This window comes from Notamacropus eugenii, chromosome 3, assembly GCF_028372415.1.
Source record: "Notamacropus eugenii isolate mMacEug1 chromosome 3, mMacEug1.pri_v2, whole genome shotgun sequence".
Classification (NCBI taxonomy): Eukaryota; Metazoa; Chordata; class Mammalia; order Diprotodontia; family Macropodidae; genus Notamacropus; species Notamacropus eugenii.
Window position 1 is genome coordinate 229,081,562 of NC_092874.1, and position 17,677 is coordinate 229,099,238.

The 17,677-nt window shown below is 37.1% G+C and overlaps 1 protein-coding gene and 1 pseudogene across 1 annotated transcript; one reads left to right on the forward strand and one right to left on the reverse strand.

Moving 5' to 3' along the window:
- The first annotated feature begins 5,069 nt into the window (after positions 1-5,069).
- LOC140531981 (olfactory receptor 6C76-like) lies at positions 5,070-6,008 on the forward strand. Its single transcript, XM_072650579.1, has one exon. It carries the CDS (start codon positions 5,070-5,072, stop codon positions 6,006-6,008), a length of 939 nt encoding a protein of 312 aa, XP_072506680.1.
- A 3,609-nt stretch (positions 6,009-9,617) lies between these two features.
- On the reverse strand, positions 9,618-10,618 carry LOC140531982 (L-lactate dehydrogenase A chain pseudogene; annotated as a pseudogene).
- Between the last annotated feature and the right edge of the window lie 7,059 nt (positions 10,619-17,677).

Sequence of the window (17,677 nt, forward strand, 5' to 3'; positions counted from 1 at the left end):
TTCATGCTTCTCCCTCATCCCTCTCATTTCCCTTCCCAGTCTTTCCTCCACCTCTCTAACTTGATTTTCAAAATTCCTCTTGAGCTCTTCCATGGCCCGAGCCCATTGGGTGGGCTGGGACACAGAATCCTCGATATCTATGTCTTTGCCTGATGGCAAGCATTGTTCCTCCCCATCAGAAAGGAAGGGAGAAAGTGTCTTTTCTCCTATAAAGTACCCTTCAATAGTTTTATTTCTTTTCCCTTTTCTGGGCATACTCCCCAACCAGTGACCTGACCTCTGAATGTTCTCCTCACACCCACCTCGCCTCCTGGTCCTCCCAGCCAGCGTTTGGGGACTGAGATTCAAATGCTGCTTCCCGCCTTAGGGTTTTTGGCGGGGGCAGGGCTGCTATTCAGTGTGAGAATTAAGTTCAGATGGTCAGGGGCAGGGCTGCCTCTCTGGCTCAGTTCCCTCAGGGGGTTTATGCACAGACCTTCCACAATGGATCCAGGCTCCCGCCCGTTTGGGGAGCCCCTGTCTGCAGCAGCCTCTCTGCTTCTATCTCCCAGGGGGGCCCGAGCCATGGGGGCACCCCACTCCCCTCTCAACCCACCAAAGAGAGTCTCTCACCTACCCCCGTCAGTCACCTGTTGGTGGGGGGGCTTGTGCCGCCGCTGAAGATCCGGTCTCTGGAGCCTTCTCAGATCTATGCCTCTCGGAGCCGCGGCCGCTACGGCCGCCACAGGTCCGGGCTGGGCTCCGCATCTGCAGTGAAATGGACCTTTTGCGAGAGGTTTGCACGTCCCTCTGTGGGTGGGGGGACCCGTGTGGCTGCTGGAGATCCCGTCCCCGTAGCCCTCTCGGATCTTTTCCTCATGGTGTTGTGGCCGCGGGAGGGCTGCCCTCTGCTCCCCGTCCGGCTCCCAGTCCATGGCGCGAAGGACCCCCCATGAGAGGTTTGCAGGTCTCTCTGGAACAGAAATCTCCCTCGCTCCAATATTCCGTGGTCTCTGGGTGCAGAATTCGCCCTTGGTTGGTCCCCTCTCGTCTTTCTGTGGTTTGTGGGTTCAGAGCTGTGTATGTGCCGGGAATACAGTTTCAATGCTCACCTCTTTGGTATTTGTGTTTTGATTCTTGTCCCCATAGAATGATTCTATGGTCTTCTCTTTTCTGTTTTGATTGTTACTCATGATGATGATGATGATCACTGTTTTCCTGGCTTTTAAAGGGCACAAAGGGCTCTTTCCCACAGTTCTTATGCCTGGAACTTGAGGCTTTGTGTTGTGGCCTCTGATTCTTTCAACTAGAAGCTAAAATGCTGCAGGTCAACTGGTGCTGAGCTGGCTGGTCGGAGAAAGCAGAGGCTAACTGCTGTCTTTCTGGATTTCCCCAGAGTTTCCCTGGAGCTAGCTCATTAAGTGTGGGGTAGAGGTAGTCTGACTACAGCAGGTCTCCTCTGCTGAGTTGGAGGACAAAAAAGTTCAGTTGTTGGTGATTCCATCTGCCCTAGTGTCTTCGGGATTTCCCTGGGGTGCTGAGGCATACCTGTGTTCCTGCTGTTGATGGTTGCAGGCTCGACACCCTGCCCCAGGCTCTGAATCTCCTCACAGTTTGCTGAGGTGTGACTGTCTGGGATAGCTCTGGTCTTGCACTGGTCCCCTTCAGCCACTGCAAGAGGGGTCCTGGTTAGCGATTTTCCTAGCCTCACGGGCTAAGAGACTGTATACCCTTCTTCTGATTCCCCTGTTACAGGATTTTTCTGGGAAAATATTTTATGGGTCTTTCAAGGTCAGCAAAGAGAGGGGGAGAGAATTTATGGATCACTCTGTCACCTCGGCTCCTGGAAATTCAAGTAAGTGACTTACAGATATTTAATCTGTAGGCTGATAGTCTCAGAAGCAACTGTTGCAGATACCTGATTCTGAAGGTTGCTTCTCCCTCAGACTTCCCGGGATTTCCTGCTTGACCCTGTGGTAGTGAGAACATGCTGGTACAACCTGCATCCTGTGTGATGTGTGCTCCTCCAGCCTCGTGCAACAGATACTTCCCATCAACCTTTCAGTCTGTCTTGGACTGTGAATCTGCCACAATATGTCTCCTATTGGATTCTGCCCCTCCAAAATTCGGTGATATTCTCTTTTTAGAGGTACCTGAAGGAGTTTGTCTAAGAACTCACATGAGTAGTTCCTCTCAGTGCGCCATCTTGGCTCCACCTCCCTATTGGTCTTTAAGTACAAGTTGGATCACAAAGGTCTACCCTACATCCATCAAATGTTGGAAGGCCTTTAGGACAGCAGGCCTAACTGAAGTACATAGAGGACAGAAAAAGGACTGTGCATATCTTTTATTAGTTAGCATTTATTTATTAATAATTCAGGATAGATACATACACACATACCTATTAGAGCTATGAATTTGTTCACCCATTCTGGAAAGCAATTTGAGACTCCACCCTAACAGTTAGTAAACTATGTGTATCCTCTGAATTAACTAGAGACAGATATTTTGTAAAAGGTGCTGTATGTGCAAAAATATTGGTAGCAGCTCTTTGCATAATATCCCTAAATTGGAAACTAGAGAAAATATGTTGTAATTATCATGGGGAATGGCTAAACTAATTATGGCATATGAATGTAATGTGATGTTGTCATGTCAGAGGAATTGATGAAATGGACAGTTTTAGAGAAAACTGGCAAGATCTTAATGATCTGATGCTAAGTGAAGTGAACATATCTATAAGAAGAATAGTTTACACAATGGCATAAATATTTTAAAGAAAAAACAATTTTGAAAGTTTTTATAATTCCAATATAATAATGAGCTATGAGTAAAGAATTCTGGATATGAATCACTCTTCCCACCTCCTTTGAGACAGAGGATGCATTTTTGTCTTGGATTGTCTTACCAGCATAGAAACCAGTCAACATCAGAGAGAACATATAAGGAATTCTGATCACACTTTAGGTTACATAGACACTAAAATAAATCAACCAGGTAATTCATTAAACAAATTCATTATGTATTTAATTACTAAGCTTTTATTCTTTCATTTTTGTCTATGGTCTTTTAGCCTTCACTTCAAACAAAAAAATTGCAGGGGAAACAGAGGAAGGTTAGCTTTCTATTCATCAGAAGTCTTTATTCTTTAAATTCAAATTCTTTATTCTTCAAATTTCATATATTCTACCGTCCTTCCTAAGAGGACAAATGGTTTTGTTTATAAGGGAAAACAGGATAAAAATAACTAGCATGTCAGGTATTTTACCAGTAGAACTTTATGAGTGTTACACTTTATGTATGAAGAAAAGGAAGAAAAAAGAAACACGGGAATGTTTTGTTTTGCTACAATAGGCAATGAAATGGAAAAAGAACTGCAGAAGACAGAGAAAATATTATCAGCTTACAGGGAATTCAAATCTAGTAAACTTTTATTTGGAAATGTGATAGAACTAAATGGACTTAGGTCATGAAAACCAGAAGAGATCTTAGAAAATCACCAAATCTTCCCTCTAATTTTTCAGATGAGGAAACTGAAGTACATAGAAGACAGAGACAGGATTATATATATGTGTGTATGTATAGACATATATATGTATACATATATATGTATGTGTGTGCATATGTATATATGTATGAGTACATATGTACATATATTTCATTAACTAGCATATATTTGTTAATAATTCCATATTATTTTATTTTCAATTCTGAATTTTTTCCCTCTCTCCCCATTCTGTACATATTGAGAAAAAAAGAAAAACTAAGTCTACTGCAAATATGATTAGTTATGGAAATTAGAGAATTAATAAAACTAATTTCCTAAAATAAAGTCTGATAACTACTCTGAGTCCATCAGCTTTCTGTCTGGAAGTAGATAGCATATTTCACCATGAGTTCTATGGAATAGAGATTGGTCATAATATCTTTGATCAGAAGTAGCTGGTGGCACAATAGATAAAGAACTGGTACTGGAATCAGAAAGATGAGTTCAAATCTAGCCTCAGACACTTACCAGTGAGATGACCAAGGGCAAGTTACTTAATCTCTGTTGACCTCTATTCCCTCAATATAAAATGGGAATAATAAAAGTACCTACCTCCCAGGGTTATTGTGAGGATAAAATTTGATAATGTTTTTGAAGTACTGAGCACAATGCTTATTCCCTTCCTCACTTTTCCTTTCTTTATGAAAGTTGATTATTTTTACAACGTTGAAGCTATGATTAGCAATTGATTTCCTGGTTCAGATCACTTCATTTGACTTTAGTTCATATAAGTTATCTTTTGTTTCTAAAACCATCCCCTTTATTATTTTTCTTTTTTGTCATTTTTTTTTCCAATCTGAAGGGTAGTACCTCAGAGTTGTTTTGATTTTAGTTTTTCCAATTATTAGTGTTTCAGATCATTTTTTTTTGTTATGGATATTGATATACTGGATTTCTTCCTCTTAAAATTTCCCATTTATATCCTTTGATCATTTAGCAATTGAGGAATGATCCTTTTTTGATAAATTTTTCACAGCTCATGATATAGCTTAGAAATGAGACTTTTATCAAAGAAAGGTTTTTTTCCCCCAATTTATTGCTTCTTTTCTAATTTTAGCTGCATTGATTTTATTTGTTCAAAAAGTCAAAATTATCTATTCTGTCTCCTGTGAAATTTCATACCAATACATGACTGCATGGGATAATAAGTAAATTGATGGAAAAAATCACTACTACTGGAAAATAAAAGTATCATCAGTAACATCCTCACTATCTTCAACACTATCCTAAGTGTAATTGCATGTCATATTTGTAAAAAATGTCATCATATTTTTCAGTCTTATTTTGGGAAAAAGTTAATAAAACTATTTCCATCAGATTTGAGTACACAAGCAATTTAAGGGACAAATGAAGGAAGCACATGCTTTTCTGCATTATTTGGCTTCTTTAAACTATTATTTAGTTATCTCTTGTCTTCCATGTCCTTCATTCAACTCTGTGTGGTTCTCTATTCAGCCAAAAATATCCAAACAAATACCATTGTTCACTAAGTCTTTTATCTCTTGTTTATATCTGCAGATCTGTGAGAGTTCTAGGGTCAGTCATGAGAAATCAAACATCAGTGACAGAGTTCATCCTCCTAGGATTGACAGATGACCCAGACCTACAGGTCATAGTTTTCCTTTTTCTGTTTCTTACCTACATATTGAGCGTGACTGGCAACCTAACCATCATCACCCTCACCCTGCTGGACTCTCGCCTCAAGACTCCCATGTATTTCTTCCTCAGGAATTTCTCTTTCTTAGAAATCTCATTTACATCTGTCTGCATTCCAAGATTTCTGGTCAGTATAGTAACTGAGAACAATACAATTTCCTATAATTCTTGCATGGCCCAGGTATTTTTTTTAATCCTCCTGGGTGCAACAGAATTTTTTCTTCTGGCTGCCATGTCCTATGACCGCTATGTGGCCATCTGTAAACCTCTGCATTACATGACTATCATGAGTGATAGAATTTGCCATCAACTTACAATCACCTCTTGGCTGGTAGGTTTCCTCATTGTCTTTCCACCAGTCATCATGGGCCTCCAACTGGAATTCTGTGACTCCAATGTCATCGATCACTTCACCTGTGATTCTTCTCCCATGCTGATGATCTCCTGCACAGACACCAAAGTCTTAGATGTCTTGAGCTTTTTCTTGGCTGTTTTCACACTCATATTCACTTTAGCATTAGTGATTCTCTCCTATGCATATATTCTTAGAACCATTCTGAGAATTCCTTCTGCCCAGCAAAGAAAAAAGGCCTTTTCCACTTGTTCCTCCCATATGATTGTTGTCTCTATCTCTTATGGAAGTTGCATCTTCATGTATATCAAACCTTCAGCAAAGGAAGGAGTGGCTTTGAACAAAAGTGTAGCAGTGCTGAATACTTCTGTTGTCCCCATGCTGAACCCCTTCATTTATACACTAAGGAACCAGCAAGTGAAGCAAATCTTTAAGGACATGATCAGAAGGAACTTTTTCTCAAATAAATGGTAATTTTAATGAAAATAAAAGCAAACAGAAAAACTTGAATTAATAGAGGAACACCAGAGATTTCATTGTTTTATTTTTCTCCTGATCCCCTTCTTCTCATTACATTCATTTCAAGCTTGTCCCTCTTCAGTCTTTAATTTATAATTAGATCGTAATGTTGTTTTCACAATCCACAATCATTAAAAGCTGTTGCTGAGTATAGATGATGTAATTATGAGACTTGGTCGTCATCCAAATATATCCCAATCACTTCTCTTTCATAGTAGTTACATGTGGAAAGAGGAGTTGTTTATTTTTATATTGCTGGTATTGTACAAAATTTTTTGGTATTTCTTTTGGAGTTTTCCCTTCATATCTTCACGAGAAAATAAGTCTCATTATCCTAAAGATATAAACTCATTTTTTCTCTCAGAAAGTATTTTTGCTACCCTCTATCTATCACACTCCAAATGATTTGTGGCTGCTTTTTAAAAATCCTCCCTCAACTACTCTTTGCCACCATATGAAAAATTCAAAAGACTCTTCTATGACATAGATCAAGTAAGACCTACTAAAAGCTTGAATTAGAGACTGTAGGCAAGAGTGGTTATGTGACCCATTTTTTAGGAATTTAGTTTTATTAATTCTCTCATTAGGAGTTTATATTGCTTCCTCACTTCTGCCTCTTTTAGGTGATCATTTCTGATTGGCATTCACCCCGAATTGTTCCTATCTTGCTTCTAATCTTATCCTATAATTGTTTTGTACAGTACTGTTCAGGTTTCACAAGCACACAACAATGAGGTCACCACAGTGGTTTTGTAAACCTCCAGTTTGGTAGTCAATCTACCTCTTCTCTCCCACACTTTCTTTTGGAGCCTCCCAAACAATCATCCAGCTCTGGCAATGCATCCATCAACCTCATTATCAATGTAAACATCCCTGGAAAGTACACCGCCAAGGTAAGTGAACTTGTCCACAGCATTCAAAACTCTCCATTTTATATAACTGATGGTTCCATGTATGGATGGTGTGGTGAGTGATGGAGCACCTGTGTTTTCTTGGTGTTAATTCTTAGGCCAAAATTAGCACAAGCAGCAGAGGATCAATCCATACTTTGTTGCATCTCAGTTTCAGAGACTGATTGCGTGCATAATCATCTATAAACAGAAAACCATGCAGCAACACTCCTTCCACTTTGTTCTTATACTTTTCATATTGAAGAATCTACCATAAAAGTATGGCTGCTGACCTTGATACTGTGTTTATCCTCACTGAAAGCATTTGACAACAAGGCTGAAAACATCATGCTAAAAAGCATGGGAACAAGCACACAGCTTGACTGAAAAAACATGAGAGCATTTTCTATTATGCAGATTCCAAGAAGGTATGTCATCTTGAAACTGACATACAATGCTGATGAAATTCTCCAGGCAACCAAGTTGTTACATAATTCCCCACAAGTCTTCATGAGTGACAGTATCAAAGACTTTGATCAGATCTATAAATATTGTGTACAGATATCTGTTTTGCTCCTGGCATTTCTTCTGGAGTTGTCAGAAAGCAAATACCATATCAACTGTTCCTAAGCCCTTTCTGAAGCTACACTGGCTCTCAGGTAGAAGACCATCTTCCACGTGAAGGATCATCCTATTGAGGAGGAATGTGGCAAAAATCAATACCCAATCATCTTTACATACTTTAAAACATTTAAGAACTACACACACAACACATTATATGTGTATATATGTACCTATGTATGTATATTCATACCTTATACCAGCATTAGCCTATGAGATTAAGATTCAATATTGTTCATATTGATCATCTGACATGAATATAGAAAATTACTACAAAAGAACAAGGTAAGGAAAAATGTTCTCTTATGTTGATGTCTATTCCAGGTTAGAGTCGTTTAGGTAACATAACTAGGCATAAAGTCAAACAAGTGGGATATTTTCCATTCCAGAAGAAATGGAAAATTGAGTCAGGAGAATCTTATCTTAACCCATGCCAAGAGTCATTCATCAAGACCAAAGGTTCCCAAAGTCTGCAATACCACTCCCTGGGGGTACTGGAACAATGGGAATAGGAGGGGAGTAGTAAGCTCAGGTGCTTATGGGGGACATTCAATAAAAATAACAGGATGGTGGAAGCATAGGGAAAGAAGAAGAGAGAAGAAAATTTTGAAAAATTATTCATACAAGTTTCATCTGTTGTACAATAGAGTTAAATTCATAGTGATTACATCATTTTCCAAATAAACACATAAAATACAAGTTATAACCAATCAATCACCAAATCTGCTCACAGGTTTTAACAAGAAAGTGTTGGCATGTGCACATGTCGTACATTGTTGGGGAGGCCAGCGTGCATCAGCAGGAATATGTGTATGGAGTAACTTATTTACAATATGATATTATATGGTTACATGACACAATCTTACATCATCAAAATTTCAATGCAGGCAAAAATCCTACACATTTACAATAAATTGTTAAATGGAAGAAGTGTCATTTCATATATGTGTGTGTATATTTGAAATGACACAAATTTCAAAAAAAAATCTTTAAAGGGTTAAAGAAAGGAAATTTCCAGGGGAGTGCTGAGTAATTTTTTGAAAGGGGGATAGGTAGATCAAATAAGTTTGGGAAACCTCTGTCTTAGCCTTTACCATAAGAACTCAACTTGTAAATCATAGATGTCAACCCCATAGGATTACTGGCATCATGGATTCGTTGGCTTAACAACATTCCTTAATAATCATACTTTGAGTCAGACTTCAGAAGTATAAGAGTCAACAGTCCCATAAGGTCATAAACAGTAAGTTCCAATAATCATAGTTCCAGATGGATTCAGTTATAATGATCATATGTCCTTGATTGCAGGTATTAACTAAAATCTCTCATTATTAGCAGTAAGAGATTTATCATTAAAAAAAAAAAATCACAGCTTATACTGTCCTGGTCAGAAATATTTGCTATTAGAAGAAAAAGCAGTGACATGAATTTAACAAATCAACATTGTTCCTAAAGACCTATGCCCCAAAGCTGAGAATGACTACAAGTAGCCTAGTATATGGAACCAGGTCAACAGATGTCTTGTATGGGAAAATGAATTGAGAGCCCTACTTTAGTTTTCCTAAGGTTGCCCTTCTAACCTTATTCCCAGGGACAGAGAGACATATAGGCAGACAAAATCTGGTCCTCTAGAAAGGTGATTCATGGGAGCCATGCTGTAGTGCCCTAATGGAGGGGAGTAAAAAGGTAATCAATGCATCAGTAAAGAATTACTACCGTATGGTGTTTCGTATCCAGGAGTGTTGTCTTCTGGATCGAAGGGAACCTGTAGCACCTACACACAAAACAAGTAGTTTTTAATACCTGTGGCACTGACTCTGCTTGACACCAACCACTGAGACTATATAAGTCATGTCCAGCATCATATGCTGACTACAACACGGTCCTATTCCCCATTTCTAACTTTAGGAAGAAACTAGAGTGTGTTCACAGGTTTTACATTTCTGGTGTTTAGTCAGTAATCAGAGGAAGAATTTGGTCTATTTGAAAAGCGGATCATACATAAACCCTCAACCCCTGTCATGTTCTCTTTATGGAAGCGCATTCAAAGGTTTTATAATTGCAGCTCCTTCTGGATTTCCCAAAGAATATTTGCAATCTTCTTTAAACAGCTTTCCTCCTCCGGATTCAGGTTGACCTTCACCATATGTGAAATGCCATTCTGCCCCAAGACACATGGGACACTAAGGAAGACATCCTCATTAATACCATATAGGCCCCTAATCATGGTGAAAATTGTATGAACTCTCCTAAGATTCTTCTTAATCCTTTCTTCTATATCTGCCACAGACAAGCCTATGGCCCAGGAAGTGTAGCCCTTCAGTTGGATTACCTCATTAGCACTTTCAAGCACTTGTTTACGAACATCTTTCCAATTCTCTATATCAGCATCTGTTCCCAAAGAAGGATGAAGGTTCTTTAGAGACACGTCAGCCAGATTCACACCACTCCACACAGGAACATTAGAGTCTCCATGTTCCCCAAGGACCCATCCATGACAACTTGAAGAATGGACACCAAGTCTCTCCCCCATTAGGTAACAGAAATGGGCAGAATTCAGATTGCAACCACTTCCAATAATACTGTTTTTAGTAAAGCCACTTAGCTTCCAAGCCACATATATCAAATATCCACTGGATTGGAAACAATAAGCATTTTGCAATTACAGCTGTATTTAACAATATTGGGAATGATGAACTTAAAGATATTCACATTACACTGGACCAGATTAAGATGACTTTCTCCCTCCTGTTGATGTGTCCCAGCTGTAACAATGACCAGTTTTGAGTTTACACTCACACTGTAGTCTTTGCCAGGAAAAATCTTTGGCATTTTGATGAAAAGGCTGCCGTGTTGAAGATCCATCATCTTTCCCTTTAATTTGTCTTCTATTACATCTACTAGGGCAAGTTCATCAGCCAATTTTTTTGTTAAGATAGTAATGGCACATGCCATGCCAACTGTACCAACCCCAACAACAGTGATCTTTTTCTGGGGAACCTGATCTTCCTTTAGGACATTCAAGATAAGCTGATCCTTGACAGCTGATGACATTTTGGAGGGTAGCTGTCGGGATAGCTGGTCAAGCTGTGAAAGTTCTGAGTTAGATGTGAGGTTGCTGCTACCAGGCTCACACCTCAACCTTTACTGTTAAGACTAGGATTGATGTAAAATGTAACTACAATATTGACCATGGATGGGAAATCCCTGGCCTCAAGGCCATATGAAACCTAATAGGTTCTTGGGTGAGATCTTTCCACTGAATCCAAGTTTTACACAACAAATCCTTTTATTAAGGGGATTTGTTCTGTGAAGTTTGGATTCAGTCAAAGAGCTGCACTTGAGGACCTAGAGAGCTACATATGCCCTTGAGGCTACAGGTTTCCAACCCCTAGTATAGACTATTTCATGTATAACTTTGTAATTCACAAAGCTTATATTATAATTTCTTAAGTACTGTAAGTAAGTTCCTAATTACCCCCCTCCCCCCCATCAAAAAGTATTTGTAACAGGGAAGGAGATTCAGTTTTCTAAGTGAAGTAATGCCAAAAATTATACCCAATCACACAGGCTCTATTATAAGGACCCCTAATAACCAATTATCTTACAGTTTTCATAATTAATAGCAAAATAATTTTAGATGAAAATTACTCTTAAAAACATGCAAAACTTTAGAATATTAACAGTTTTCAAATCTTTTTCTTTTAACAGTTTACCTCATAACACTCTAGCTCATCCAGATTAGGAAGAATTTGTGATCCCATCAGTAAATCTATCTTATATCATAAACAATATCATGAATTTGAAACACTAAACAAAACCTATTTCTGGTCAAGGTATCTCCATTCAATGTAATAAATCACTAAATCATTTTATACAGAAAATCATTGTGAACAAATTTAAATGAAACTTGTATATAAATTAATCTATAGATGTCCTCATTCTAATTTGGTATTCTAGGCTTTGGCTTTCCCTTCTGTTGCTCTTAGGTTTAAGCATTATGAATACATTACATCATCAGAAGAGTTGCAAAAAACTTAGAACCATGTCAGACATCTTAAGAGATAAAAACAAAAAAATTCCATTATCATAATCTGTCTGAAATAAAATATTCTTTACACTAATAGTATATTAATAACCAAATTTAAAAAGAATCTGTTTTTCTAACTTTGTTAGTGTTACCAAGGTTCACAATATAGACAATGTACTCAAATTTACATTAGCAATACTAGGAAATAAATATAAAGTATTTATATAAATATGAAGTTCACAAACAGTTTAACAGTTTTAAAATTACATATAATAATGGCAGATCACAATAACTGATATTTTTACTATATCCAATATTTATTCAGTGTTACTCTCTTCTATATTTCTTTCTAACAGTTTTTAAACTTTTACATCAGTCTTTGAATAATTAAATCAATAACCCAAAAGAATCAAAGAAGACTTCACTTTTCAAACAGTATTTTTAATACAATGAATGATTAAATGAATGTTAGGCACTTTCTTTTTATGGATTACAAATCAAATGACTGAGGTAACGGTTTAAATTCATACAGCTAACAAGTCTCTTGATCTATATATCCATACGATATATCCATATATGATTCATATAGACATCAACAATAAAGATAACATTTTGTTATTTAACACCTGGATCCATATTTTTCAATAATATCATATAGAACTTCAATTTATAGTTTTGATGATTTAGTATTACATTTTATACTAGGGCTATTTATTCTAAATATTTTATAGTATGGGATTCACTATTTTCTGCTAGTCCATTGTCAAAGATTTTTAAAGTGCCAGTATATGCAAGACTTTAATTATCCTTAGGAACATGTTGCTAATTAGATTTCTCCTAACCCCCTATAAAAGTACATAGCGATTTTCAAATCAAATCACAAAATATTCATTTTCAAACATGTTTACAGAAGGCAAACTTGTGCATACTTTCTCAACATGCTTAGACCATCTGAAACTGGCACAGTGGCACCCAGAGGAAATTGTCCAGAGACAAGAGGGGTTTGGAGCCTGCCTGATTCGTTAGTTCCCCTTTTGTTCCCAAATCTTCTTATCTACCTTCCTTATTTTCCCTCTGCCTTTATTTCTCTTTCCAAATCTCTCAAACCCATTACTCAGACTAACTAGCCTTTCTTGTACATTTCAATCATCATCCAGATTGCAGATATTTTTATTAAATTAACGTCTTACTACAACTTTACTTTCCCAAGCCATAGTATTGATTTCAACTCAGGAGATTATTTTCAATAATCTGCATTATCACAATTATACTGTTGTTTGATTAGTTACAAGTCAGGTTTCCTCTAAGAGATCAAAATTCCAAGTATCTCTCATTCTCCCAAAAGGAGATAGAAATCTGCACTGTCTATTCCTAGTTCCAATATAGGAAGAAATTTATTAGAGAAATCTTTTTTTTTAATTCATTAAGATTCTAAAGAGGTCTGTGGAAACCCAGAAGTGAGGTCCTGAATTTTCCCAGCCCTGTTAACAGCTGATCTGGTATGCTGTCTACAGAGACTAACTCAAAGCAGTTTTTTTAATTAAAATACTTTTCTCTTTTATTCTTCTCTTTTCTTTTCAGAATCTGGAGAGCTAATATTTAAAATTCTTAAATCAATAAGGTTATATTTCTCACAAAATTTTCATCAAGATTGGTTATAAATTCTAAAGTGATTATATTTAAGGATATGATAGAAAAACCTTGATCTTGAAGAATAAACACTTTTTTTTTGCAATTTAAACACATTGCCCTGATGTCAGATAATGGGCAGACAAAAACAGTCCTCAGATTTAATCAAACACATTTTACAAATTTTAGCTTTGGGATTCAATTAAATATGATTTTGTAAACTTTTAGTATTCAAAATCATTTTCTAATTAAAACATTTTTTGCCTAAAAATCAGAAGTGCCTAGAGAAGCTTTTGAGTTAGATCAATAATGCCTCAGTTAGTTAGCAGTTGTTAAATTTCTACTGAGTACCTTATCTCAGGAAGTAGTTATTCAACCTTTAAACCTCACAAAGAGATCGCTTGGAGAAAGGGTGGTGCTGAGGTCTCATCTTTCTCCAATTCATGTCCATACTTTCCTTTCTCCTTTCTCAATAGACATTTTATACCAACCAAGTTATCCTTCATAGAAATGTTTTTAACAAATGGATAGACTAAAGTGGTCAAGCCTTGCATATAGTTCAGGACTTTTGCACTGCCCCGTCATTGTAAAAATGATTAGGATTCTCGAACTTCTCTTGTACTGTTTCCTAAAACTTTCTTACTTTTTCATGTGAAGAGATCAAAAGTTGAGAAAGGTTTGCATTCTCTAATAAAAATAACATTAACCTTACTGGACAAAAGGGAAAACTTTAAAACAAATCTTTCATTTTAATTTAAATTTAGCCAAAATTCTAGTTAGACAAAGGGAAGAAGTTTTTAGTTGAATTTAATTTCAATTTAGCTGAAATTATCTAGAAAGGGGCCACATGGCTTAGGACTGGTGGGAGGCTATCAATTAATATCAATCAAAACTAAAAGTTAAAGGTAACAGACACAAAAACATGGTGCTGCTTTTGGAAGTGGCCTTTTGCCTTAGCTATATAATAATAAGTCTCAATATACTATAAAATGAGTTGGAATCACATATAATTTACATTAAAATGTCTAAGTTTGAAAAATACTTCAATCCAAAAGTTATTCCTAAATTGATTTCTGCTTCATGCAAATTACATTGACGAGGTCTCTGAGAACAAAGAAACACACAGACTGACGAGAAAAGAGGAAACATTCAAAGATGTGTGATAATGACTTCGGGGAAAGGCTAGTTTGAATTTAAACTTAGATGACATGATATAAAGAATATAGAGGTTCTTGAATTTAAACTTTCTCTCTCCTAGGTTTTGCACTGAAGCAAGCGTTTGAGAACAGGTACATCAACAAAAAGAAGGCTGATAACAGACTGAAGTCTACTCTCAACTTGAATCATTGGTTATCTCCAGTCATCCTATACACAAATACAAACACTATACTTGCACCACAAAGACTGACAAAATGGCTACAGCCCTTCTAAAGAATTTAGTGTACACAAGGAAAGTCTTTTTAGGGTCTAATTATCGGGTGTGTACATATGTACATATGCATATATATGTATATTTATATGTATATATACTCACATGTGTATATGTGTATCTGTGTGTAGGTGTGTTTGTGTGTGTGTGTATGTGTGTGTGTATAGGAATCCCAAAAGCAAGGATTACAGTAATATAGAAGTATTTGCTTTTGAGATTCCAGTTAGCTTAATTCTTCCTTGGTAAGAAATATTTTAGATCCAGCCTCCTTCTCAATTTTACCAATGATTGCCAATATTTCAAAAATCTGAAATTATCTAAACCTATACTGTGAAGTCATCTGACTGAATATAGTACCTTTTAGGGGGGCAGGTAAAGTTGGTTAAAAATTGATGGCCCCTGGGTTTTTTTTTCAATTCTCAATAGGCAATTCCTTTCAACTGAAAGAGAGGTGAGTCCAGATTCAAGCATGATTAAGTAATTATCTGGTCCAGGGAGGGAGAGTGGTTGGATATTTGGGCACAAAGGCCCCATACTGGTGCCAGGGTATCCAGAAACTTACTCCTAGGACTGTGGAAAACATAATCTTTGAGGAATCCCAACAATGCTGCCACCATTTGATATCAAGTTCTGAAATAAATCCAAGCTGTAAGTGGAGGAATAAAGTGTATTTAACTGAAATAATAAGGTAACAGACCTGCCACTTTGGAAGATGCCCAGTGGATTTCCCCACCAAAGAAAACCATGAAAATGGTATTAAAATTTGAAGGGAGGAGGAGGAGATAGTATGAGGTAGCAAGTCCTGGCCATAAGACCCCAGTGGTCCTTGGCAATCTGGACAAGGAAAGCTGCTTCATTCTGGCTGTTTTTCCCTTCATGCCATGAATCCCACTGGAAGGGGCAAGGACACTAGAGGTGAGATACATCTTGGGCTAGGATCTCCACAAGGCCTTCCCTGAATGGGAAGACCTTGCGATTCAGCTCAACAGAATGTCATCATCTTAAGGGTAGGTATGTGAGGACATTATTGGAATCCTGACATTACCATGATGCCTAAAAGGTTTAAGCAGTCAGTATTAATAATTTTCTGTCACTCCATCACCAAATTATATTAACAATTTTTTCAACTACTTGTTCTCCTCCTACTAACTATGATTGTATGATGTCATAACTTACTATATTAACATAGAAACAAGTGTTTGGGAGCTCTGCCCAGAATAGAGAGAGAGAGCAGAATATTCAAGCACCCCTAGGACAGACGTGGGTAGTACTACCTGTCCCACATCCACCCGATTTTCATCTTTTTCAGAGTACACATCAAGAATCCTTTAGACAATGTGGGAAAAAGTGATGAGATGCTTGATTTATCACTTAACACTTATTGTTGTACACTGAGCCTGTGCTACTATTGTATCTTCCTGTGTCTGAGGGTATGGTCTCACAACTGCCTGTTGAAAGCCTTTTTTCAAGATTAATTACATTGCAGATTCATTAGTGACTTTTAAACTTAGGTCCCCAAGGGTCTTTTTGTTTATGCACTTAGTTGATCCCCAAGCATCCACAGCATTCTGAAAGATCAAACAAATATATTCATTTGTTATCCCATATCTTGGAGGGAACCTGTCTCCCTGCCCAGACAGGTTAGGCATTTTCCTTTATCACAAACAGAGGCAGGTTCTGACATTTCCATCCCTTTTCAGCTGCCTCATCTGTCCTTTAGCTACCTGGAACACACAGAAATGCTACCTATATTTAAAGGGCAAGATCTCTGATTCATTTCATTTAGATGTAAGGAAAGGAATAATAAGCCTTTAGTATTCCAGAAGATGGAAATTTAGAATTCTGTCCAGTCCAATCTCTATCCAAGAGCATGTCATTTTAGTTATACAAGAGAGATTATGACCAGAAGTTCATTTGAAACCTTTAGAAATACATCAATGATCTTTTCTGAGACACAACCAAGTATATTTGTGGTTAAATTTCTCACCAAGGCTATGAAGAACAGTCAGAAAAGTAAGTATGAAAATGATTTGTTCTGCCATTTTTTTTCCAGAACTGTAAAAATGAAATGGTAGGGCCATATGTTTTATGATAAAAGGCTCAAAATCTAGTACTTAATTACTATGGAGAAGAGGCAAATTGTTGGTTTAAGTTCAGAAAGACTTTGTCTCTGATCCATAACAGCTTTGTAATTTTGGCCAAGCTGCTTAAGCTCTCTAAGACTGTTTCAGAGGATTTGGCCATCTGCACCAGAAGAGAGATGCAATGAAGTCAGAAGCCTAGTGAAAAAAACATTTTTCTATGGAAGTTTCAGGATGGGACTTGACCATTATTTTTGAGAGATTTCTTTTTTTCTAGATAACACATTTTTGGTTTTTACTCTTTGATGAGATTGGAATCATGGACAGGGCATATTTTATATAAAGACTTCAGTAAGTGGTGACTTAATGGTAAGATTTAGAAAGTATCATAACCCAAAGAGGAGAAAGGCATCTATGATGCAATTTGCAAGGGTGACTTGGAATGTAGCTTTTCACTCTGAATTTTAATTATTGGATATGCCTTTAACATCAGAGAATTCTCTTTTCTGTGGCATGGAGGTTTTTGCAGTGGATTTGAGTTCAAATCCCAGCTCTTCTACTTAATGCCACTATGATATAATGCAAATTACTTCACCTTACTAGTCCATGTAAAAATAAAAAGGTGAGAGTAAATGATCTCTAAATCCTTTAAAGGCAATTAAACACAAATATTTGTACACTTGCTCTGCACAAAGCACTAGGTTAGGCTCCAGAAACTCAAAGACAGAATAGTAAACAGCCTCTGTTTTCAAGGAATTGGCCTTCTGCTGGAAAACAGCATAAAATAAAGGTACATAAAGTATTGCTTGAAGAAGAAGAAAGCACTAAAAGCTAGGAAATAGCTCCAAAATCGCTGTTAATGCCCTTCCTGAAATTTCCAGAAGTTCTCCATAGTAAATAGTCACTTCTTTCATAATACATCTAGTTAAATGAGTCATAATAAA

Coding starts and splice junctions, on each gene's coding strand:
- LOC140531981 (XM_072650579.1), top strand. CDS start 5,070: ATGAGAAATCAAACATCAGTGACAGAGTTCATCCTCCTAGGATTGACA.